Raw genomic sequence first — 24,387 nt, 5'->3', positions numbered from 1 at the left:
TATGGCTTGAACTGTGTGGAGCACATGTTGTGGTTTTGGTTCTAATTAAACATTGGAGTTTTGGCAAGTGTTTTGGTTCAGATTCCGTTTTTAGCAACAATCATTGATAAAATTCAATAAAAAAATCAATAAAAACATCTAAAATCATGTCATTTTTACAATCCAGAACTGAAAATCAAATCCCAAATATGAACTACGGGAGGATCCAATTAGGATCTTAGCTCAGATCGGAACTCCCCAGGAGATGCAGGACGGGTTTCGGTCCGGTTTGAATCCACAAAATTAGGGTGCATTTGGATTTCTGTAGAATTAAACTGCACATCTTTACACACAATGGCAACACTGAAGGAGCAAGATAAAGGGCCAGATGTACTAAGCTTGAAAAGTGATAAAATGGAGAGTGGTAAACAGCCACCCAATCAGCTCCTACCTGTGATCTCACAGGCTGTGTTTGAACAATGTCAGGTAGTAGCTGATTGGCTGGTGGTTTATCACGGTCAATTTTATCACTTTTCAAGCTTAGTACATCTCACCCAAACTCTTTAACAACGCACACCTGCGTTATCATAAGAGAATATAGGCTGACTGTACATGGGGAACTCATACCTCCCAACTTTTCCCACTGGTTCAAAAAGGGGGCAGAGCTATGGAGCAGATGTGTCCTTGGGTAGAGGTGACGTAGCCTAGCACTGCAACCCCCGTTTTCATCATTTTCGGGGGGAGTGCCCAGTGCTCCCTTAGCAATCGGGCAGCCCCCGGCTCCCTCCCTTCCTCCCTTCTTGCAGCAGTTGGGCAGCAGGGCTCCCCTCAACTGCCCCCCTCCTGCCCTCGGGAAATTTTCACCCGCAAGTGGGATAGCAGGACAGTCTCCAAATAGCGGGACTGTCCCGATCATGGGAACTGTACATAAGAAGCAGAGAAACTCATCCAGCACTTGGTCATCCTACATATTTAAAAGCCTAACGCTGCTCCTCACCTCTATGGTACTAGACGGCACTCAACAGAGCTTTATATGGGCACATACACACAAACTAGACCTACACACCTCAGCATGACAGAGCCCTGGGTCCCAGCAGCTCTGTCATTTTGATGCTTTGATGCGTTATTATTAATAAGTACGCTCAATGTCAGCAATAAAAACTGCCATGAAAAAGTAGAACATGCTATATCTTTGCTACAGAATGTGCCATCAGCGTTTACAATGGTGCCCAGCGCGCAGCATGCTTCCTCGTTACAGCGCTTTGTCTGCGTTCCACAATTCTCTCTCGCCTTGGAAGATAAAAATAACATTTTCAAAGGATTTTTTTTCCCCTTGTTAAATTGTCCCAGACAACTGTTCTGCAGCGGAACGTATGATGTTAACAAGATTCAATACAGACACAATGTTTCATGGATCAGACATTATCCTATAATAATGTGCCACTGGATCAGCGTGTTGTAGAAATGGCTGATAGTGGAGAAGTTACTGGTTTAAATGTGGAACTACACCTTTTTGAAACATTCATTTTCAATAATTTGTGCAAACTCCCATTTCCAAAAGCCAATGTGAATATGTAATGTAAAAACTAACAGTTTTAGTTACTAAGACTGGAATTCTATTGAATATGGGATGTTGCCCAGAGCAACCAATCAGAAACTCTACAACCATCCCCAGCACACAAACTATGAGAAAGAAGGGGGAGATGTATCAATACTTGGAGAGCAATAAAGTGGAGAAGTAGCCCAAAGGAACCAATCAGCTTCTAGATAATAGTTTATTGATAAACTGTTTGTTATTGTGCATGACTCATCTGTCTAATAGCCTCAACATCTGAATAAATATTAGTCACCAAACTTCAGACTGCCCAGACTCCAGGTGCAAGATTAACATGCCTCTATAAAAGTATATGTATGAGCACAAGTCTGACATTGTGTTATTGGAGAGCCATCGGGCTGTACAGCTGCACAGTGCTTAGAACAAGAATGACTGATACCTTATTGTATTGACTAAAGTTTGTCTTCTATCACTTGTATCCCTTTATATTGAATAAAACCTTCTCTATTTTGGAATCAACCTACTCTGGTTTGGAATCAATTTATGGATTAATCTACTTGCTCACATATGCTACACACCTACCAACTTGTAGGCATCTGACAATAATATTGGTAATTTTGCTGGGATGCCTCCCAACAAAACCTCTTTTGACAAAATAAAATTGGACAAATTTTGAAAAAAAATATTTAATTATTTGTGTTTATATGTCATTCTTAGGTTTAACTATGCAATGAGGGAAAGGATTAACTTCTGTTTGCTCACAGAAATTATGATTGGAAACCACAAGCACTGGTTTTGCCTATTACATTGACCATAAATAGTTTGAATTGGTCATCGATCACCAAGCCAAGGCACCCCGGTAAGTGTCCTGAGGAACCCCAGGGTGCCACCCACGGTACACACTTTGGGAACCACTGGTATAGGGGATAAATTTACTATGAGATTCAGTCTATCATTTCTCTATTGCATCCTAGAAAACAGAATCTGATTGGATGCTATGGGATATACTTTTAGTTTTTATAAGCTTTAGTAAATGTACCCCTAGGTATCTACTAATTATCATACAATTTATGACATGACATATCATTTGAGTTATAGGGGGGTATGCAATCCCCCACCGCTGTTTCCAACAGCATTGAAGAGGCACCCCGGCAGAATGAGCCCTACTTTAAAACCTGTCAGGCCCTTTCTGCCGAGAATGACCGTGAATTGTCGAGCTCACGGGTGGATCTCGGCGATCCACGGCCGTTTCTCATGGTCACGCCCCCTTTTTTCACTCGGCAGGTGGGACATTGAATCCTGCCTGCCAATTTGCTATCGAGCAAAACAGAATCCTACCAGGATCACGGCTGTCGGGACGGATCGACAGTCCTGACCCAGTATTGCATACCCCTCAAAGTTTCCTACAACCAAGAACTTAAAAATTACCCACTTTCACCTCTCTGAGTTACTTTCATTGTTATCTCTAGGTTTTGCAGACAGAAAAGCTGAATTAATACTAATACCCACTTTCAATAAAGTACCAACCAATCTCTTATTTTTCAGTCTGTTCTAATAAAATGACAGGAGCTGATTGGCTGGTTCTTTATTTCTCTGCAAGTTTTGATAAATATCCCCCATACAGTTTTGTTTATCATCACATTTGGAAACTAAAAAAAAAAAGAGAGGCCAAATACATGTTGTTTTAGGAAGAAAAACATTTATTTAGTGGCATTACAATCCAGTTTAATGAATTAGAAATAATAATTTATCTGAAAAACAATTGTGGCATTTCTCAGGTGGCCATACAGCCAGTGGAGGCGGCCATTTTGTAAACTTTACTAACATCGAAGACAAAACGGACTTCAAGAGGCCAATATTTCCTTGTGGATTGATGGGCTACAGTAGGTGACTGTTTTATTGTTACCATTATTTTTGTTCCGCTTCGATATGCTGTTACTTTATCATAAATGAAAAGAACAAATAAAACATCTTGAAAATCCACAACCTACTTGCTATATAATTTATGATTGTATTGACTTCTAGATTTTTATATCATTTAATGCAAAAATAGCCATCTTTAGTCTACTACTGTATTCCTGATTAATTTTGCATCTGTTTTACAGTTAATGTATAAGTTAAAAAAAAAGTATTCTTATTCATTTCAGCCTATTAAAAGCACCCGTCCCTCATAAACATTTTTCACTGAATTCCTTATATAACAGTATAGTCCTCACAAAACATTTTGGATTATGTGATGCAATTTGATTATTTTAAATTTGAACATTTATAAATTTAAAATTTAAAATAAATAATTTTAATCGCATTATTATTTTTACATATTTCACGTATTAAAAAAAATTCCTGTAACAATAATAAGAGTTAATGATGTAAACATAAATATAAATGCCTGGGAATACCTTGGCTTGAAACGAAAATAATAATTTTGTAATTTAGCATTTGAATTCCCTATACTTTCATCAAAAATAAAAATATGTATATATAGATTGAAGAAATAGGCATCACTCCAGGACTAGTGATGAAAATATATATTTGCAAAGGTCTATGTTGTTTCAGGAATATAGCCCGTCTTCAGGACCCATCTACAGTGTCCTGAAGATGGGCTATATGCCCAAAACGGTGTAGACCATTGCAAACATATTTTTTTAATCACTAGTCCTGGAGTGACGCCTAATTCTTCATTCTATAATTTTAGGGGTATAATCCCATATAGGCGGGTACCTGGGCCAGTGTATGTATATATATATATATATATATATATATATACATACCCTCCAACATGACCCATTCCATTAGGTAACAAAATGCTCTGTTCCTGGAGGTGAGGCACCAGCACAGTCCAAGTCTGGAGTGACATTAGGTGTGGCTCCCCTATGAGAATATTGGACTGTGCTGCAGCCCCAACTCTGCAACTGCCACTGGCAGGTAAGTCCAGAAACAGAGCAATTTGTACCTAATGGGTCATTTTGGAGAGTATGTATGTTTATGTATATATATCTTGGTACTGATGCGTAGTTCCCCTTGATCTTTGTTAGAAGAGCAGGTCTTCCATGATTCTGTAGTGTGCATGTTCTAGAACAGAGGGTTTGACACAGAGTTGCACAGATTTCAGATGCAGAGGACTTGCAAAAATATACTAACGACTTTTGTACAGAGATGACCACCACCAGCATCTTGGACCAGATGCTAACATATAAAAGACAGACTATAGGGAATTCTTGAGCAACCCTATGCTGTCACAAAATGTTAATTTCAAGTAAAGTTGCCCATACATCAGCCAGGGTGGTTCTCTGATCCACCGACCTGTGAGCAACCCTATCAGAACATCTGCTCCCGCTATGCCATTCACTACAATGGGAGACGAGGCATGCCGCAATCTTTTGCTACGGCAACCTTTTACATACAGCAAGGCTGTAGGGACACATCTGTTTCTTGGGAAGGGAGGGTGTTACGAGGGGGTTAGAGAAAGGCTGAAGGGAAAGAAGGGAGGAACATATGAAGTGGGCGGTGAGATAGGCGAAGCAATGGTCTCAAGAGAAGGGCCAGCCCAGAGTAACTAGCCACACGCCGTAAGGGCTGTATCTGGGTGCAGGGAGGTGGAGGGTCCTGAAGAAGGACAGAGAAGGGCTGTGGGGTGGGAGGAGATGAAACAGCCAGAACAGGGATTATGCCCATCCTGAAACTGCTCATGGTAGGCCTAGATGTTGGCCACACTGCGCCCCACAGACCTCTACATTGATTCAGGCCTCTAAGATATATATTTTTGTAGTAACAGTTGTGAAGTGTCTTTAACGAATAGAATGTTGCCCTGTACAATCTGCGATAAACAGGAACCATTGTGTATCCACAGTGGAAATGGAGAGGAAAGACCAACATTGTTTATTTTAGGATGAGCCCAATAGACTCTAAGGGGTACATTTACTAAGATGGGAGTACTGTCAAAAATGGGAATGTGCCCATATCAACTAATCAGAATCTATCTATTATCTTCCAGAAGAGGCTAAATAAACAAGAAATAGAATCTGATTGGTTGCTATGGGCAAAATGCCATCTTCAATAGAACTCCCACCTTAGTAAATGTGCCCATAATTCTCTGGGGTAGTACAGCTATAACGTACCTATAAATGATCATTTTAACATTTAAAAAGAAAATGCAGTGTAACAATTTATTAAGCCCTTGCTTCAAAACATTCAGATTCATTTAATATAATGCATTCCTAAGGGACTGGCGCTTTAACAGCCACGTAAAGAACATAACTACGAACACGAGGATGGTTCATGTATAAACAGTGACCTTGTTCTGTCCATTGGTAAAATCAGGCTCTGCCAATGCATTTGCACCATTTCTAGATAATATACATACAGTATAGTGCAACCATTTGAGGTTTACAAACAGCATACAACTACTTACAATCTGTAGTAGGCAACTCTCCGGAAATACATAAGGTGGCAGTGAGTTATCCAGGCACAGGAACAAGTAGACTCAAATAGTGTGACATCACCATAACAACTACGGTATCCGGATGATGGGTCAACAGTATCCAGGTCAACAGCCAGTAGGTCAACATGAAAAGTCAGGTTACACTAGATGGACATTGAAAGCATTTCAATATGCGCTACGTCAAAATTGACAAAAGGAAGACACAAACAACATGGTGACTTGGCAAAGGCCGATGCATGAAAAGGTCAACATGAGTTCTTCACAATTTTTTTTTACTCTTTGGACTTTTTCATGCTTTACGGCCCACATGGACTATGATTGAGCAAAGCTAGTCAGCTTACGCTTTAATTGGTGGTCTATGTTGGCAGGTGTCGACAGTGACAGTAAAACTTGAAAACTACATGTCCACATTTCCCCTGTTGACCTTTGGCCTGTGTCCACCTATTCCATGTTCACCTTCTGTCAATGTCGGCCTTGAGCCTGTCAAGCTTTTGTTACATATATATATAGTAGTTAAGGCCGAATAAAGACATGCGTCCATCGAGTTCAACCTTGGTTAGTGTGTATGATCCATTTGCTCCATTTTGTTGTCGAACCTGTTGACTGTTGACCTAGACCTTGTTGACCCTTTCATCCACACCCAACAACTACAAAGACAGTTCTGCACAGAGTCCCACACAAAGAGCTATTGGACAGCTGCAGTTCTTGACCGATAACTTCTGCCTGGCGGTGAGGCCAGGTTGGACACAGGACCGACAATGGCCAGGTTCTGTGTCAGGGAAGCATGATAAAGCCCAGAGGCACAGAAGTGTCTAGTCCGCTCAGTTCTTACTGCACTCCTGCCTCACATCATAGACTCTTCCTCTATTTCTTTGTCCACCTCTATGGCTTTGTTTTCATAGCTTGTGATTCCTCCATATTTCCGCATATGGACCATCAAAGGTTTGGGCGACTGGCTGCCTGCCAGTGTGTTTACATACATTCCAGTCCTGTTTTCTTCCAGTGATGGTCCCCATTCCATAGCGGGCCTGCTTGCCTGACGTATTCTCTGTGGGGAGATCACACAGACTTCAGTGAGTGATGATAGAATTGAAATTGTCAAAGAAAACATTGCTAAAGTGTATTTGTAAAGTTTATACCCCAATGTTTCTCTCCATCCATTCCTTATTGGCATAAACCTGCAATAACATTCCGAGGGGTAGATATAGTAAGTCTCAGAGAGAATTAAAGTGGGGGTAGATCAAGTACCAGCCAATCAAAACACAGCCTGTAACATGGCAGTTTGGAGCTGATTGGCTGTTCTTTATCGCTCTTCACTTCCCTCTAAGATCATTATCCTAGGGCTGGCCATTGGTGGGTTACCAATGGTGGCTCACCTCATTGATATCGGAACCATTGATAGTTTCAACATCTGGCGGTTATCTAGGTTTATTACTCAACTGACAGTGGGCCAATCAGAGATGAGGACAGGGCTTTGTAGGGGGTAGTGGGAAAGAGGAAGAAAAACATTGGCGGGATTTGTGCCATTGATGGCAAATAATAATTGGATCACTGCAATGGCGTAGTTGCAAAAGTACAGGAAGCGAAGGTGCTATGGTGCTCCGAGCTGAAGAGGGCCCAACTTTCTTGTTAGGATGACATGCATTACATACATTTTTACCACTGGTTGGTATATATTGGCCCTTACAAACTTTTGTCTTGGGGCCTGCAACATATCATGGTATTCCCTGATACTGTATCTGCTAATTGTAATGTGGTATAAAAATAACTTAAGGGTATTATAATGTTACAAAATATGATCTGGAGGACAGTCTAATGTGGCAGGGTTTTTAGCTGGGGGCACTGTAATGTTACAATATAAACTGGGGACACTGTGTTGCATAATGTGCATTGGGGGTACTGGGTGGCATAATGTGTACTGGCAGCCCTACAATGTGACATAACATGAACCATTAATCTATTATGGAGCCTAAAATGAACAAATTCTGCATATAGGTGTCTATCTAGAAGCATTGAGACACAGGACCATTCAAAGTGTGTTTTTGGGGCCCATAAAGTTACGGCTACATCCTGGATCTCTGCCATCAATGTAAAAAACACTACCATCACTAGCTAGCCATTGATGGTTCCTACCCATTGATGCTATATTTCCATGTTGTAGCACATTTGTCAGATCACTGACACTATCCCAATGCTGGGCTCCTGATTCCGTCACCGAGCCTTCTGCCTCCCGTTGCTTTCTGTCTCCAGAGCTTCTCATTAGAAAATAGGCCAAGCTCATTAGCCCAGCTTACTGCTATATCTAGTCAGCATGCCACAAGTATCCTGCTGTATCCAGCCATTGTCCTGTAGGTATGAACACTGCTATGGGGATGGACTAAACCAGACACACAAAGGTCTGTAGCAAATATTTATGAAAGCCGTGAGAAGGAACAGAGGTGGCTAAATTTAGATGATCGTTAACATACGTGTAGGTATGAAAGCAAATACATATAAGTTGTCTTATATAACACAGAGCTGTAGGAAACATTCACAATAAACATATGGTATGTAAAAGTTCCAGGAGAGATCAGCACGTAGCATATATAAAATAAGGCGGTTTTCCTGGACCAGGTATTCTTGCTATGCAGACATATCTCAGTATGCGTATCACATTTTTTGGGATGCTTTCACCATTGCCGGTGATGCCAGCATTCCCAATACCGACGCCGGCACTCTGACATCAATGAGGGTGGCTGCACTGGAATTCCCGGCTGTCGGGATGCCAAACAAAAGTATGCTGGGTGGGTTATGGTTATCCTGGGGAGGCGGGGTGTTTAGTTTAGGCACTAGGGAGGACATAGGGATAGGCTGCAGGATGGGGGGGGGGGGGGGTGGCGGCATTTAGGTTTAAGTGGTGGTAAGGGAGGGTCAGGGCTGGGCAGTTAGAAGGGAGGATTAGAGTTAGGCTGCGGGACGGGGTGTTAGGATTAGGCAGGGGGTAAGGGGGTGTTAGGATTAGGCAGGGGGTATGGGGGTTAGGCACTAGTTAGGGGGGTTAGGCTGCCAAGGGGGTTAAGGTTAGACTGCGGGGAGGTCGTTAGGATTAGAAGGGAACAGGCGGTTACTTACCTGACATCTGTCGGGATTCCCTCCATCGGGATGCCGGCGTTGGCATTCTGAATGCTGGCATCACCACCGCTGGTCATCTGTATATATCCGGCAGTCTTAAAATGAGCATGTGATATATCTGACCATTACCATGTAGCCAGATATATAGCAAATGACCATACAGGTGGGCCAGAGCTTATTTCAGTGAATAGCACTTTTTGGCCCAGTAGCGCCTGTCACAATACGCTTAGCGGGTAGGCACGGTGCTGGAGCAGGGGAACACCCAGGGTTTATAGGTGTCCCCATGAAAACGCTGGGTATTCCCCTGGGAACGCAGGTGGGACGATGCCTGGGGAGATGCCCCCCCCCCCCCTCCTTTTTCGTCCATCTCCGTCTGAAATAACAGTCTGTTTTCGCTTACTTTTATTTCCGAAGGGGAGAAAAATCATTCAATGGTCCACGACCGTGATCTCCACGGGACACCGGTGGCAATGTGGGGGATTTGACCACCTTTCCGGTAGTCCCGGGAGGCGGACCTGATTTTCAAGAGCTTCCCTGCCATTCTGGGAGGGTAGGCATCCCTGGTCAAATGTATGTGCATGATAAATAGATATTGTTCCAGAAAATGTAAACAAAATATAATACATGATTGATAACCAATCTGCAGGGTGTTTATTACAATCCTGTCATCCTTACAGATGCGGCATGTCGGAGCGATATTGTGCTCTTTGAACGACAGCTGATAAATAACATGATTCAGAACCCAGTGACTGGATAAGAGCCACTGAAAATGGAGAAAGTGTCACATGTCTGAGCCTCCCCAAGCAGGAATTGAGGAGAAATTCACACTAAAGTCACATTTCCATTATGATTCATAGGATGAGAGAGGGGCGCTGGAAGCTCAGCTCGTGTGTGGTCGCCATAGAAACGGAAGCACGGAATACATGTAATGTTAGCCATCGATAAGAGGCACTGTAAAGGAAACAGCCCCTTTATAAGATGTGATGCTGCCTTTTTAATAGGTAAAAGTAAAAAGGCTTATTTACTAAGCCTTGGAGAAAGATACAGTGGAGAGAGCTAAAGTACCAACCAGCTCCTGGTATTTTTCAAACACAGTCAGTAACATGACACGTAGGTATGGGCGAGAGGGGCGCAGAGGCTCTGTCGGCCAACCGGCAGCTGCACAGCAACCTGCAGCCAGTAGTGCAGGGGTGGGCAAACCACGGCCCGCGGGCCAGATGCGGCCCGCCGGCCGATCCGGACTGGCCCGCTGCCCTCAAGCCTCACCTGCCTCTCCCGATGGCAGCCTCCTGAGCAGCTTGGAAGCCCAGAGGGAGACACCGCAGCATTACCGGCGGCGCTGTCTAGACTCGAGTGTGTACGTAGTGCAGGTGTAGTCGTGACGTGCGGGAAGCGCACGCGTGGCACAGTCCTGTGGAGCCGCCGACACCCGTGATCAGCATATGCATAGCAGGCACCATACGCATCCCGGCGCATGCGCAAAAGGCTCTCACGCACGGTGGGGCTACTGTCGGCGCCATTACATGGTTTTTGCAATAGATTCGGCTCCAGTGGCAGGTGCATAAAATATCTGAGGGGGGCGTGTGTGGAAATACTATGGGAGAGGAATTACTATGGTGTTTGGAACTACTAAGGGGAGGCAGGTGCATGGAATAACTAAGGGGGAGTGGCATATGTGTGCGTGTGGAATTACTAATGTAAGGGGCAAGTATAAGGGGCCTACTATTGTGTTGCATGATGTGTAAAAGCGGTATATGGTGTGTTACAATACATACAAAGACACACCCCCTTTTGAGTGAGCACACCTCCTATTTCTGGAGTGCGGCCCTCAAATATCTGATGGGAGTATTAAGTAAGTAATTGCCCACCCCTGCAGTAGCGTGACAGTAGTGCCAACGCAGCGTCCCCCTACTGTCTACTACAGGCATGTCCAACGTTGGCCCTCCAGATGTTTTGAAACTACACATCCCAGCATGCTTTGCAATAGTTTTAGCATTTTCTAATAGCAAAACTGTGACAAAGCATGCTGGGATGTGTAGTTTCACAACATCTGGAGGGCCAACGTTGGACATGCCTGGTCTACTACAAAGGCCCGGGATCCAGGAAATGTTGTAGTTCCCGAGAGCTAGTGACCTGCCCCCTGTGCGTGATGTCACACATTAAGTAGGCGGGGCCAGCACAGGGCACCAGGAGTGCTTGATACTGCTACTGATTTCCGCACTGCTGAGTGGACGGGATGTGGGATGATGTGATTTTCTATAAATTACATAACAGTCCCGCCCACAACATTACAAGGTTGGGTAAATCAGCAAAATTGAAAACAGGAGCGTATATTTGGCACTGAGAAGGGGTCGTTGTAGGTCAGAACAGGCATTATGGGTCTGCTACAGGTAGTGTCAATACTACAGGTATAAGTGGTCAAACAACCAAATTTATATTGTGTGTGTTTTCAAATAAATGAAAAAATGGAGTATACAGATAGAGCTCTGTTTGTTGAGACACTACACTATGGGCCTGATTCACGTTTGCACGCTAGCAGCATACATTCGCCGCTTAGCGAGCGGGTAAACGCCCAACACTGTGGAGAGCAAACACCCGCCCTCCCCCACCCCTTCAGCCGCCTGTATTTTCTGGGCACACCCACCATTTTTGTGGATACGCCCAGGAAACGCTGGGCATCCCCATGTCCCAGCCCCTTGTCTCCCCCTACCCACCCCCGTCTGTGCGAATGGCTCGGCAAGTGTGATACTCCCTGGAGGCATTCGCACAGTGGGTCCGCATATGCGTTTTTTCACCCATATGCCTGAGCACACCTGCAACATTGTCCCCGGAGCGAGCCAACCTGAATAAGGCCCTATACGTGATGCCAGAATATAGAATGGAGTTTGTACTTAATCCATGGAGAACGGAAACAGCTTACTGCAATACAGTGCACTCCACCTGTACGGTACTTCTGGGCAGCTGCACTGTGGATTGTTACTGACCTCCCATAGAGTTCCTTCTTCCTTTAACACAGCAACCAACATTCCGATGGGGATCATCATGCAGGAGAGCAGCCCCATGAGAATCCCTAATGCCTCCGACCACAGGGGGAATTTGTAGCTTCCGTATTGTGATGGTTGATACTTTAGTATACTGTAACCCAGCAGGCCCTGTATACACATAACAGAGGGCAATAAGAAGAGGTCACATGGTTCTAACAAACACTGATTAGTTCTATTGCTAAAACAAACCTAACATCAAGGTCCAGCTGTTGTGAAACTACACATCCCAGCATGCCTTGCTATAGTTTTGGCATTCCCTAATAGCAAAACTGTGGCAAGGCATGATGGGACTTGTAGTTTCACAACAGCTGGAGGGCCATAGTTTGGACATGCCTGATCTATAGTAGAAGTAGCCTACATGAAAGAATAGGATGATGCAGGAAGCTGTGGGCCTTGTGTTAGGACATTGCAGGAGATACAGCACCATGTGGAAGAGGCAGCCATTTTGGCAATTCACTTAGAACTGTACTATGTTGAATTGATAGTTAATCCATAGTTGCCTACACTCCTGCATTCTGCAGGAGACTCCCTGAAATAGCAGCAATCTCCCTCTCTCCGTCATTACTCTAGCAATCTCCCTCATGTCACCTAGCCCACATTACACTGTTACATCATAGTTACCTCCCCTCCTGCATTCTGCAGGAGACTCCCTGAAATAGCAGCAATCTCCCTCTCTCCGTCATTACTCTAGCAATCTCCCTCATGTCACTTAGCCCACATTACACTGTTACATCATAGTTACCTCCCCTCCTGCATTCTGCAGGAGACTCCCTGAAATAGCAACAATCTCCCTCTCTCCCTCATTATTCTAGCAATCTCCCTCATGTCCCCTAGCCCACATTACATTGTTACATTATAGTTACCTCCCCTCCTGCATTCTGCAGGAGACTCCCTGAAATAGCAGCAATCTCCCTCTCTCCGTCATTACTCTACCAATCTCCCTCATTTCACTTAGCCCACATTACACTGTTACATTTTGGGGAAAAAAAGGATTGAGAGACAGATACATTTACATTGAATCATCAGCACCATTTCCCAGCATTTTACCAAGTATAGTAGCTCTTACTAACTGCTCTGGGGGTCATCTACATTTGGATATAAGTCATTTTACAAGATTCCTCTCAGATGTAGCAGTACACACCCACGCTTCTGTGTGCCACGTTCACAATCTCTTTTCACAATCTCTCCATATATGGAACTAGACACGCCCTTTGGGTGGAGCATGACACGCCCCCTTAATGGGATGCTGTGCAAAATTCTATTACCAACTATAATCTCCCTGAAACTAGTTTTCAAAAGTAGGCAAGTATGAGTTAATCACATGCCACCTCTTTGTTACAGCAGTAGGTTATCATCTCAGGAGGGGTGTCTCTCTAACACAGTGTTTTCCATCTCCAGTCCTCGGGAACCTCAAACAGTGCATGTTTTACAGGTCTCCCAGTTGGTGCACAGGGATGTTTATTACTGACTGACACATTTAATAGCTGTAGCCCCCCCCCCCCCCCCCCCCTGTTCTTTGACTAAGTGAAGCCAGATGCAGTCCGTGAGACTGCATTGGCTCCACAGTGACTGGCAGTGGCTTTCTATTGGGCGTCTGAATTGCCAGTCACCCAAGTCAGTCCCATTGGGAGGTGTTCCCTCCCTCCGGGAAGCCTCTATATGGGCTGTTGAACGGTAGCCCATAAAAGCTGGATTCAGACGAGGACGCTGGACCGGGGACCCTGAATATGCCTCTGGGGGCTGCTGCAAAAGAAGCCCATAGAGGCTGGGGGCCAGCGCATGCGCAGTACCGAACTCCATTTTATTGGTAATAGATTTCTGCATTTTAGGGACCCAGGTCAGTGCGATCCGTTTAAAATTTTTATTCCAAATAGGTAAATTTGCTAATAGGCCAATTTAAACCAGTGGCCCATTCCGTGGCATTTCCAGAAGCTATAGACATTATTATGTATGTGCGTTCCCCACACAGAGAAAACACCGGTGGCATACACCAGGTATGTCCAAACTGTGGCCCTTCAGCTGTTTTTAAACTACAAATCCCAGCATGTCTTGCCATAATTTTAGCATTCTCTAATAGCAAAGCTGTGTCAAGGCATGATGGGACTTGTAGTTTCACAACAGCTGGAGGGTTATAGTTTGAATATGCCTGATATACACAATACAGCTACGATAAGCTACAACGAGGACAGTTCTAGTCACCTGAAATCACCTCACCGGTCATATCACAGGGAATCAGAGCATACAGCAGCCGGCCAACACATTATTTAAGATGCTATATATATAAAAAGTTTCTGTTTTGCTGCAAATTGTAATGTGTAAATGATGCAATTAATCAATTGTCCACAGCAGAATGTATTTATAGAGAGAGACTGCAATGTGTTGTATAAAGGAGGGGTTCATACAGCCCTAGGGATGCTGCAAGCTGTTACTGACAGTCACTGGGGCTTCGCTCAGTATTTCTACTGCCTCATTCCCAGCGCGGTCAGGACGGAGTTCTCTGAGGTGATAATCCTCCTCCATCACTTACAGCAGGACTTGTCATCAGCCAATAGGAAGCCTTTACCCATGCAGCAGTCACTGCCTCATACAGTGCCTATGACAGCAGTACAGGAGTATGGAATTATCACGGTACTGATGATGTCTGACAAGCTGGTGATATTGGAGGGGGGGGGGGGGGGGGCTGTTTAGGTGCTGCAGTTATCCTGGAGACAGAATGATGCAAGAAATATGGGGTTAATGGCATACAAAGCCAACACAAAAATATTTTTGGAGGATTGACAGATTTTTGAGCATAAGGGCCATTTAATAAAAAGGAATTGCAGCGAATTGCTTATATGGACAGAATGATTGCCCTTATATGGAGTATATATATATATATATATATATATATATATATATACTAGGTGATTCATCGCGCCCTACGGGCGCTCTTCACACCGTCGTAAGGGGCTGCGCCCCCTTAATTTGTGAACGTTTGTATATGAGAAATATGGTTAGAATTGTATGAAAGATGCCCTGTATTGCAACTTAGGTGTCCGCGAATCGCGGGAGGGGGGGTCGCGGAGGGTGCCGCGAATTGCAGGAGGGGGGGTCGCGGGGGGTGCCGCGAATTGCAGGAGGGGGGGTTGTGGGGGGGTGGATGCTGCAAATCGCGGGAGGGGAGGGATTGCAGAGAATCGCGGGAGGGGGGTCGCGGGGTGGGTTGCCGCAAATCGCGGGAGGGGGGTTACGGGGGCGGGGGTTGCGGCCAATCATGGTAGGGGGGGTCGCGGGGGGTGTGCCGTGAATCACGGGAGGGGGGGTCACGGGGTGGGGTGCCGAGAATCGCGGGGGGGGGGTGTGTGTGTGCCGTGAATCGCGGGAGTGGGGGTTGCGGGGGGGGTAAGGGGGGGGTGTGACGCGAATCGCCACAAGAAAAAATCAAGACAGAAAGGTCAACACATGTAAATGTTGACATAAGTGTGGCACTTCATTGGTGTCCATGTCGACACATGAGAATGAATATGAAAATATTCAAAAAATGAAAAAAAAAACTTCAAAAACTCATGTCAACCTTTTTCATTGTCGACCATAGCCATGTCAGTGTTTTCCATGTGCAATTTAATTCTGGAGCTGCCGCGAATCGCGGGGGGGTGCCGCGAATTGCTGGAGGGGGGGTCGCGGGGGTGGGTGCCGCGAATTGCGGGAGGGGGGGTTACGGGGCGGGGGTTGCGGCGAATCATGGGAGGGGGGGTCGCGGGGGTGTGCCGTGAATCACGGGAGGGGGGGTCACGGGGTGGGGTGCCAAGAATCGCGGGGGAGGTGTGTGTGTGTGTGCCGTGAATCGCGGGAGTGGGGGTTGTGGGGGGGGGTGTGACGCAAATCGCCACAAGAAAAAATCAATTTAATTCTGGAGCTGCCGCGAATCACGGGGGGTGCCGCGAATTGCGGGAGGGGGGGGGTCGCGGGGTTGGGTGCCGCGAATCGCGGGAGGGCGGGGTTCACAGGGGTTCCGGTGGGGGGTTGCCGTGAATTGCGGGAGGTGGGGGGTCACGGGGGGTGCCGCGAATCGCGGGAGGGGGGGTTGCGGGGGGGTGTGACGCGAATCGCCACAAGAAAAAATCAACACAGAAAGGTCAACACATGTAAATGTTGACATAAGTGTGCCACTTTATTGGTGTCCATGTTGACACATGACAATGAATATGAAAACATTCAAAAAATGAAATAAATCTTCAAAAACTCATGTCAACCTTTTTCATTGTCGACCATAGCCATGCCAGTGTTTTGCATGTGCCATTTAATCCTGGGGCTGCCGCGAATCACGGGGGGTGCCGCGATTTGCCGGGGGGGTTGCGGGGGGTGGGTGCCGCGAATCGCGGGAGAGCGGGGTTCATGGGGGTTCTGGTGGGGGGTTGCCGCGAATTGCGGGAGGGGGGGGGTCGCGGGGGGGTGCCGGGGTGCCGCGAATCGCCGGAGGGGGGGTTGCGGGGGGTGTGACGCGAATCGCCACAAGAAAAAAATCAACACAGAAAGGTCAACACATGTAAATGTTGACATAAGTGTGGCACTTCATTGGTGTCCATGTCGACACATGAGAATGAATATGAAAATATTCAAAAAATTATAAAAAAACTTCAAAAACTCATGTCAACCTTTTTCATTGTCGACCATAGCCATGTCAGTGTTTTCCATGTACAATTTAATTCTGGAGCTGCCGCGAATCACGGGGGGGTGCCGCGAATTGCGGGAGGGGGGGTCGCGGGGGTGGGTGCCGCGAATCGCGGGAGGGCGGGGTCCACAGGGGTTCCGGTGGGGGGTTGCCGCGAATTGCGGGAGGTAGGGGGTCACGGGGGGTGCCGCGAATCGCGGGAGGGGGGGTTGCGGGGGGGTGTGACGCGAATCGCCACAAGAAAAAATCAACACAGAAAGGTCAACACATGTAAATGTTGACATAAGTGTGCCACTTCATTGGTGTCCATGTCGACACATGACAATGAATATGAAAAAATTAAAAAAAATTAAAAATAAATCTTCAAAAACTCATGTCAACCTTTTTCATTGTCGACCATAGCCATGTCAGTGTTTTGCATGTGCCATTTAATCCTGGGGCTGCTGCGAATTGCGCGGGGGGTGGTGCCGCGAATCGCGGGAGGGGGGTCGCAGGGGGGGTGCCGCTAATCGTGCAAGGGGGTGTCGCGGGGGGGTTCTTTTTGCCGCGAATCGCGGGAGGGAGGTCGCGGGGGGGGTGTTTTTTCCACGAATCGGGGGGGGGGGTCGCGGGGGTGTTTTTGCTGCGAATCGCGGTAGGGGGGGTCACGGGGGAGCGGGTGTTTTTGCCGCGAATCGCGGGAGGGGGGGGGGTTTGCCGCAAATCGCGGGAGGGGGGCGCTCACCTGGTGGCTGTGGAGTAGCAGTGCTGGGCAACATGGGAAGGCAGTGGGTGTCTGGCACTGTCTGTGGGCTCACTGGGCTGGTTCTTTGTCACATACCTCCCAACATGACCCTCTCCAGGAGGGACACAATGCTCTGTTTCTAGACTTCCCCTTAATGTATGATTGCCATCACCTGTTTTAAACAGGTTAATTTCTCTGAAAGGTGTTCAGCACAGATGAAGGCAATCACACATTAAGAGGAAAGTCCAGGAACAGAGCGTTATAGACACAGACACCCACTTTGAGTGACAGATGTAGCCAAATATATAGGAGATATATATATATATATATATATTATATGCATATGCCCCTGTACAACCACTTGGTCTTATAGCCATCATTGTTATCTGTGTGCAACTTTTCTATGCCTGATACCAGAGATTTTTCTGAAACCAAATGGATTTCTGCAATATGCATTTTAGTATGGGATCAGGGCCGCCAATAGGGGGGTGCTGTGGGTACAGCTGCCCCAGTCCCTGGCTTTTGGAAGGGCCCGGGCAGCTCATTTTGACCACCACAAACCCCCCCAGACTGCCTCCGCTGCGCTCAGTGCACTGAACAAAGCAGGTCCCGGAGTGCAGGCTTATTCCACCCAGGACGCCGGCGGCCAATTAAAATGCTGCAATGGCTTTTGAACCAATCAGAGCTCGCTAACCAGGAGCCTAGCAGAGCAGCTGCCGGTACATGAGCCCTGATTGGCTCACCAGCTGGTGCTGCAATTTAATTGGCCGCCAGTATCCTGAGTTGAAGAAGCCTGCGCTCCGGGACCTCCAGGCTGCAGCTCAGCGGAAGAGGAGATGGGGAGGCAGGAGCCGGGATATGGTAAGTCAAGTGAGGAGGGGGGGATGGGGGGTGGACGCCACCACCACCACCTCAAATGCTGAATATAGGGGTTGAGACGCTACTTACTATTAATGTGACAGGGGATAAAAACGCCCAGCACGCCTTAAAATACAATCCTGGCTTGAATCCCAGCATCATCTGTATATCTCGGCAGAAATTCTTGATTCCTAAACAGAGAAAAAAATGAAGAAATGACTCTGGGAAACATGCGCATGTGCAGTGCAGGAATCACTGGGGAAAGTACAAGTGGGAGGGCCCACGTGGCGACTTCTCATTGGACCAGGGATGTATAAAGAGATGGGAGTGCCTGTGCGCTGTCTCTATCCAGGCCCCTCCCCGCATCTGTAGCTGGTAGTGCTGCTCTGAGCGCCAGCAGGCTCCTGCTATGTGCCAGTCTACTGTGCAAAAAAATGGGTGCAGTGTGGGGGGACCCTGGGGCCTGTGTCCACCCTGTAACCAGTGGTGGATTTTACCCAAGGGCATTAAAATCTACCCTGCTCAGTGTTACTGAAGGCAATTGCGGTAAGGGACTGTACTGGCTTCACTGTGACTGGCAGTGACTTTCTATTGGAAGTCCTACTTGCCAATCACCCGCGGTAAAGGCATTCCCATTGAGGGGTGTTTCCTCCCTCTCGGACTGCCCGTACGGGGTGTGTGTGATAAGCAGAGAGCTGGGCCCCATTCTGTTTTAAATTATTTCAGCATCCTGCCCATTAAAAAGAAAAAATCCGGTAGAATTCAACCCCGCTGAGATCCACCTCCCCTGGACACAGTAGCAATGGAATTTTTGCAGCTGACAACTCTTCTGTATCTCAAGACCATTATTTATCAAAAAGGAACACACCAGGATATCCTCAACCGCGATGATAATCTCATTGTGTATAAAATACAAGAACAGATGAAGCAAGAAAAACATTGAACGCAACGAGCAGTGTTAAGTCATTTCCCTTTATCAGTCAGTTTGTGATAAAGAACAGTAACGGCGTTACGGTAAGAGATTGGGCTCATAGTGGTAGAGATCAGCACATGCCTGAGCCGCTAGAAAGATATTCAATATAAAGTGTTGGGTCTTACCGTAGACTCTGGATACTACAAGGCAGAATGTGATGACTATGACGAGGAGGCCGAATCCCGCACTGTAGTCATCCAGCAGGACCAGCCAGTACATCCCACCCTGCAACATACAGACAAGACAATCAGGGCGGCTTGGTAGAGATTAAAGGGAAAGGATTTCTATAGACTGTTTAGGAGCAAAAATCATCCAAATTGTAACGAAGAGACCAGCAAGATGTCCTCACTGGAGAAGACTTTTCCAATATATCCAACTCATTTTGTGTCAGACCCAAAGATGCTATCTCAGAGCTGATGCCATAAAGAAGAGAACATTTGTTTTATTATTCAACTATATTATACTTTTACATCTCAATATATTTTTTGAAATAGACATTTCATTTTAATGTTATTTAATTTTATTACTTAGAAATTCTGGTCCCGAGGCAGTGGTGTCACAACTACCCAGGTGTGGGGGTGTGTGGTGCGGATAGCCCTCAAAAAAGGGATATTACCAAAGTGGCTGCACTGCAGACAGCCCCGTCTCTGTGGGCACCCAATATCTCCATAGGGATGTACATTGCAGTGGATCTACCATTTCATGGTGGCGTTCCGATGTTTGTCACCAGTGAATGGTAAACATGGTGTTGTGATGTGGTTCCACCACCAGTCCTATCCCCAGCCAGCCACGTTGCAGAGGTTTGTGCATGCTCATATATTAATTTTTTTTCTTGAAATCTTTTGATTACCGGGATGGCAGATACCCAGCCATCATTTGATGACCCCCCGGGTGCCCCCTTTGAATTTAGGCCACACACCCTTTATGGGCAGTCATTCCTCCCGGCATGGTGGGCGGGTGAAAATGCAGAGCTAAAGAGTGGGATGTAAAGCAGCCTAGTCCAGGGAAGAGCTTAGTGTGGGATAGAGATGGGCAAAATTGGTCCCTAAGAAGAGCTGGGATCAACCTGTGAAAAGATCCGGATCTTTTAGACGGGTCATCGACTTGCTTTGAAAAAAGGGGTAATTTGACAATAATGAAGCATAATTTGTTTTACCATCATTTATTGCCGTTTTTTTTTTAAACAGTGAGCTGAACAGAATCTGACAGAATCGCCATTTATGGCAACCATCGATGGCGTCTGCACCGATGGCCATCCCTAGCAGCAGCAGCCTTGTTATTTCTTTCAATTGCAGTCGCAGCACTGTACTCAGTCTCCAGAGTTTATCTCAGCTGCCACAGGTGGCAGTGCTGAGCTCCGGCAAATGCATTGTAATGAAAAATGAAACTGAAAGTAAAAGAATGACGGTTCACCATTTTGGGATTGGCGGCTCACGAACTCTTTTATGAGATCCGTCCAAAAGATCAGCTTCGTTCGCGTACGACCCATCTCTAGTATGGGATGTGAAGGTGTCAGGACAGGGGAGGAAAAGCAATGAGAAGGGGGATTGTTAGAAGCAACAGGGGCTTTTAATGGAGGTGGCACACAAAACTGGGTGGGGTGGGCGGAGCAATACAGAATGGCCAGGAATGGGGCTAGCCCATGGGAACGCCCAGCTGCACAACATTATCACTCTCCCACCTTGTACATCATACCTGCAGCCGTTACCAATATCCAAATCATCTCGGTAATAAGGTGAAGCAGTCGCACACATATATAACGGCTGCCATCAGCATAATAATACATCTCCACCGTATGTACTAAGCCAAAGTGATAAGGTGGATGGAAATAAAGTACCAACCAATCAGCTCCTATCTGTCATGTTACAGGCTGTGTTTGAAACAATGGCAGTTAGGAGCTGATACAGCTCTGTTCACTTCATCTCTCACCAAGACTTACAAACCTACACTATCTTGGATCTACTCTTTCCTCCTCAATGTCTCCACTTGTTTCTCACCTGGGGCTGATTCAGGCCTGAAAGGGTCTATTTGTGGAGAGACGCCTGGTGGTGTTGCTCTGCGCATGCTCCATAAATAAGAACGTTGAACATCCAGACCTGTAGGTGTAACTTACTTCAGTGGTAAGTACCAGTCCCAGGAGGAACAGAGCGATGCAGATAATGGCGGAGAAGTACGCTTTCTTCGGTCTGAGGTAGTATGGGAACTCGTCGGTGATGGCTGTCACTATCGTCTCCATAAATGCGAACTGCAGATGACAGAAGCGATGGCACTGATTAACGGACATAGACCACGGGTAGAACTCACTCTAATGGTTAGTCTACGCAGTGTAGAGAGACGTACAGCAAGGAATCTGTGAGGGGATGTATCCGGCCTTCTAAAGAGGAGGAATGGAAGTGTTGTTTCAGCAACCAATTAACTTCTGGGTATCATTTATCTGGTGCATTCTATAAAATGATAACTAGACTCTGGTTGGTTGCTATGGGTGATGCCTCCTCTTTAGAAGGTGCGGCAAATCTGATACCGGTTGAGAGATCTACAGTGTCTAGATAGACAGTCAATAGGTCTACCTCAAAAGGTCAACATACAAAAGGTCAACAGGGTCAAGATGTCGACACAAAAGGTCGACATACAATAGGTCGACATGGTCAAAGGGTCGACTTGGAAAAAGTCGAAGTGCTATAGGTCGAAATGGTCAAAATTTTGACATGGAGAAGTTGGACACATGACAATGTCAACATTTAAATTTTTCGTAATTATTTTTTTTTACCGACTTGTTCTTATTTCACCATCCATGTCGGCATACAGGGAGAAGCATGGCGAGCAATGCGAGGGTATGCGTTACACTAATTGGGAGGTCAACGGTTTTCAACATTTACAACTGTTGATAACAGTTGTCAATAGTTGTTGACATTGACACTAACTCTTAAAATGGAGAAAAACTCATCTCGACATTTTGACCATGTCAACAATTTCATCTTATGCATGTCGACCTTTTGGGGTACACCTATTGATTGTCTCTGTAGACACGATCTGTCTAATAATCCACATCCTGAATCCTAAATCTACCCACTTAGATAAAACAGTATCCAAAACTCCACTTACTTGGCTGTCCAATCCGAGAGTCAGAAGCATGAAGAAGAAGAGGAACGACCAGAATGGAGACAGAGGAAGCATGGTCATGGCCTGGGGGTAAACAACAAATGCCAATCCCGGACCTGTGTGTAGAAAAGTACATATTACATGCAGAGGCGTAACTAGAACTTTGTGGGCCCCATAGCAAAATTTATAATGGGGCCCCCCTTGCCCCCCTTCCCACATTATGCGACCCACCTCAGTGCCCGCCATTACACATTACGCAACACAACGCAATGCCCATTACGCAACACAACGCAGTGGCCATTACACATTATGCGACACACCGCAACACCCATTACACATTATGCAACACACCATAATGCCCATTACGCAACACAACGCAGTGGCCATTACACATTATGTGACCCACCACAGTGCCCGGCCCGCCATTACACATTATGCAACCAACTTCAGTGCCCACCATTACACATTATGCGACCCACATATGCAGAAAAATACAGTAATAAAATATATTGCCCAGTTCACCAGATATATTAGATGATGTTTTTTCAGGGGTCCTCACTCCGAATGATGGATCTAGACTCCAGATCCCTTTTGCACGTGCGTCTACAGGTCCACTCCAGGCAGCAGGCAAAGGCAGTGTCCCTGACTCCCCCTTCCTGAGTCTCTCCCTAGCGCAGCAGCCAGCTGGGGCGAGGCTAACAGCAGAGCAGGCAGCAGCAGCAGCACAACGTGCACGGGAGAGTTTCTGTCTCTCCCTCAGGCTCACAAGAAGGACAAGTGGCCGGGCCCTGGGCTAGTACTAGCAGCAGCAGCAGCTACTGCTGCAGACCCGCGGGATGATGACGCTACATCTCGCGGGTCAAAGTGCACGGCGGCGGGGGCGTCGTCCTCCCCCCTGCCTGGCTTCTCAAGTTCTGCCCCGGCCAGCCCAGCATAGAGCACACTGCACAGGCAAGCCCAGGGGGCCTGCTTAATGGCGGAAGCGGCGGCTCTAATGGCAGACGCGGCGGCTCTGTATATTAGCGGTCACAGTGTGCAGGGGAGTGCTTGCTTGCTATCCATGGGGCCCGGGCCCCCCCACCCGCCGGGCCCCATAGCAGCTGCACCCCCTGCACCCACGGTAGTTCCGCCACTGATTACATGGGGTTTTCAATAACAATGTTCCACCAAGAATTAAAATGTAATATGAAGTAGTGATTTGCTGAAGCAAAATGATGCATGTTTTATTTTATTTAATTCAAATAAACAGAAAATAAAGATCAAATAGACTGCCTACAACTGCAATGCTCGAAGCCAGAGTAGTCTATTAATACCCAACTACAAGGGAGAACTGGATCAGCCATGTGCAATGTAACTGTGGTTGTCATGGTGATCATATAATATAAAGCTGCATGGTTATCAATACTTAATAGCAGCTTCTCGACTTAATCTACATAAAAAAGTAATTCAAAGTTTTGTAGATTATTGTGTTATTTATCAGGGAATATAATGAAAAATAGAGGTCAACTTATAATTTGGGGAAAGTATATACGCCTTACCGTTCCTCCTACATTCTGTATGATGCACGTTATCTATTTTAGTTCAATTGTGAAGTCATTGTTTACAACAGAATTCGGCACAAATTAGCACATGCCCGTCTCCATTGCATACCCAGTATAATTTGTCAGTTGGCTAATTAGTCAGAGAGGCTCCTGCCAACTGAAGCTAGGATGTAACGAGATATTGGGGTGTTTATTCCTGCCAAATGTGCAACCTAGGAACTTGCAGAATGAGCAGGAGAATGTAAATATAGTCAGGGCTGCCATCAAGGGAGGGGGGTGGGGGAGAAGGTACCACTAAGGGCAACTAATAACACTACCCAGGGACCTGCTCTAATGTAAAGATGCCCCTGCTCTACATTGCTTCAAGTGAAATATATGTATGACAAATAACACTTTATGAAAGCCAGTCCT

The 24,387-nt window shown here is 46.2% G+C and overlaps 1 protein-coding gene across 2 annotated transcripts in view; it reads right to left on the bottom strand.

The window, feature by feature from the left end:
- Nucleotides 1–5,686: 5,686 nt before the first annotated feature.
- The window catches only part of SLC6A7 (solute carrier family 6 member 7), a 67,637-nt gene continuing 48,936 nt past the window's right edge, over nucleotides 5,687–24,387 (bottom strand). For both annotated transcript variants that reach the window (XM_083181519.1, XM_083181520.1), the window contains 6 exons: nucleotides 22,439–22,551; nucleotides 21,450–21,581; nucleotides 19,462–19,561; nucleotides 18,454–18,554; nucleotides 12,071–12,238; nucleotides 5,687–7,023 (listed from right to left, as the gene is read on the bottom strand). In XM_083181519.1, the coding sequence (XP_083037645.1) occupies nucleotides 6,820–7,023; nucleotides 12,071–12,238; nucleotides 18,454–18,554; nucleotides 19,462–19,561; nucleotides 21,450–21,581; nucleotides 22,439–22,551 (818 nt within the window). In that variant the 3' untranslated portion in view covers nucleotides 5,687–6,819. The remainder of the gene's footprint in view (nucleotides 7,024–12,070; nucleotides 12,239–18,453; nucleotides 18,555–19,461; nucleotides 19,562–21,449; nucleotides 21,582–22,438; nucleotides 22,552–24,387) is intronic.

This window comes from Crinia signifera, chromosome 4, assembly GCF_055691185.1.
Source record: "Crinia signifera chromosome 4, ASM5569118v1, whole genome shotgun sequence".
NCBI classification, from domain to species: domain Eukaryota; kingdom Metazoa; phylum Chordata; class Amphibia; order Anura; family Myobatrachidae; genus Crinia; species Crinia signifera.
Note: the sequence above shows the minus strand (reverse complement) of the source record. Positions and strands in the feature narration are given on the sequence as shown.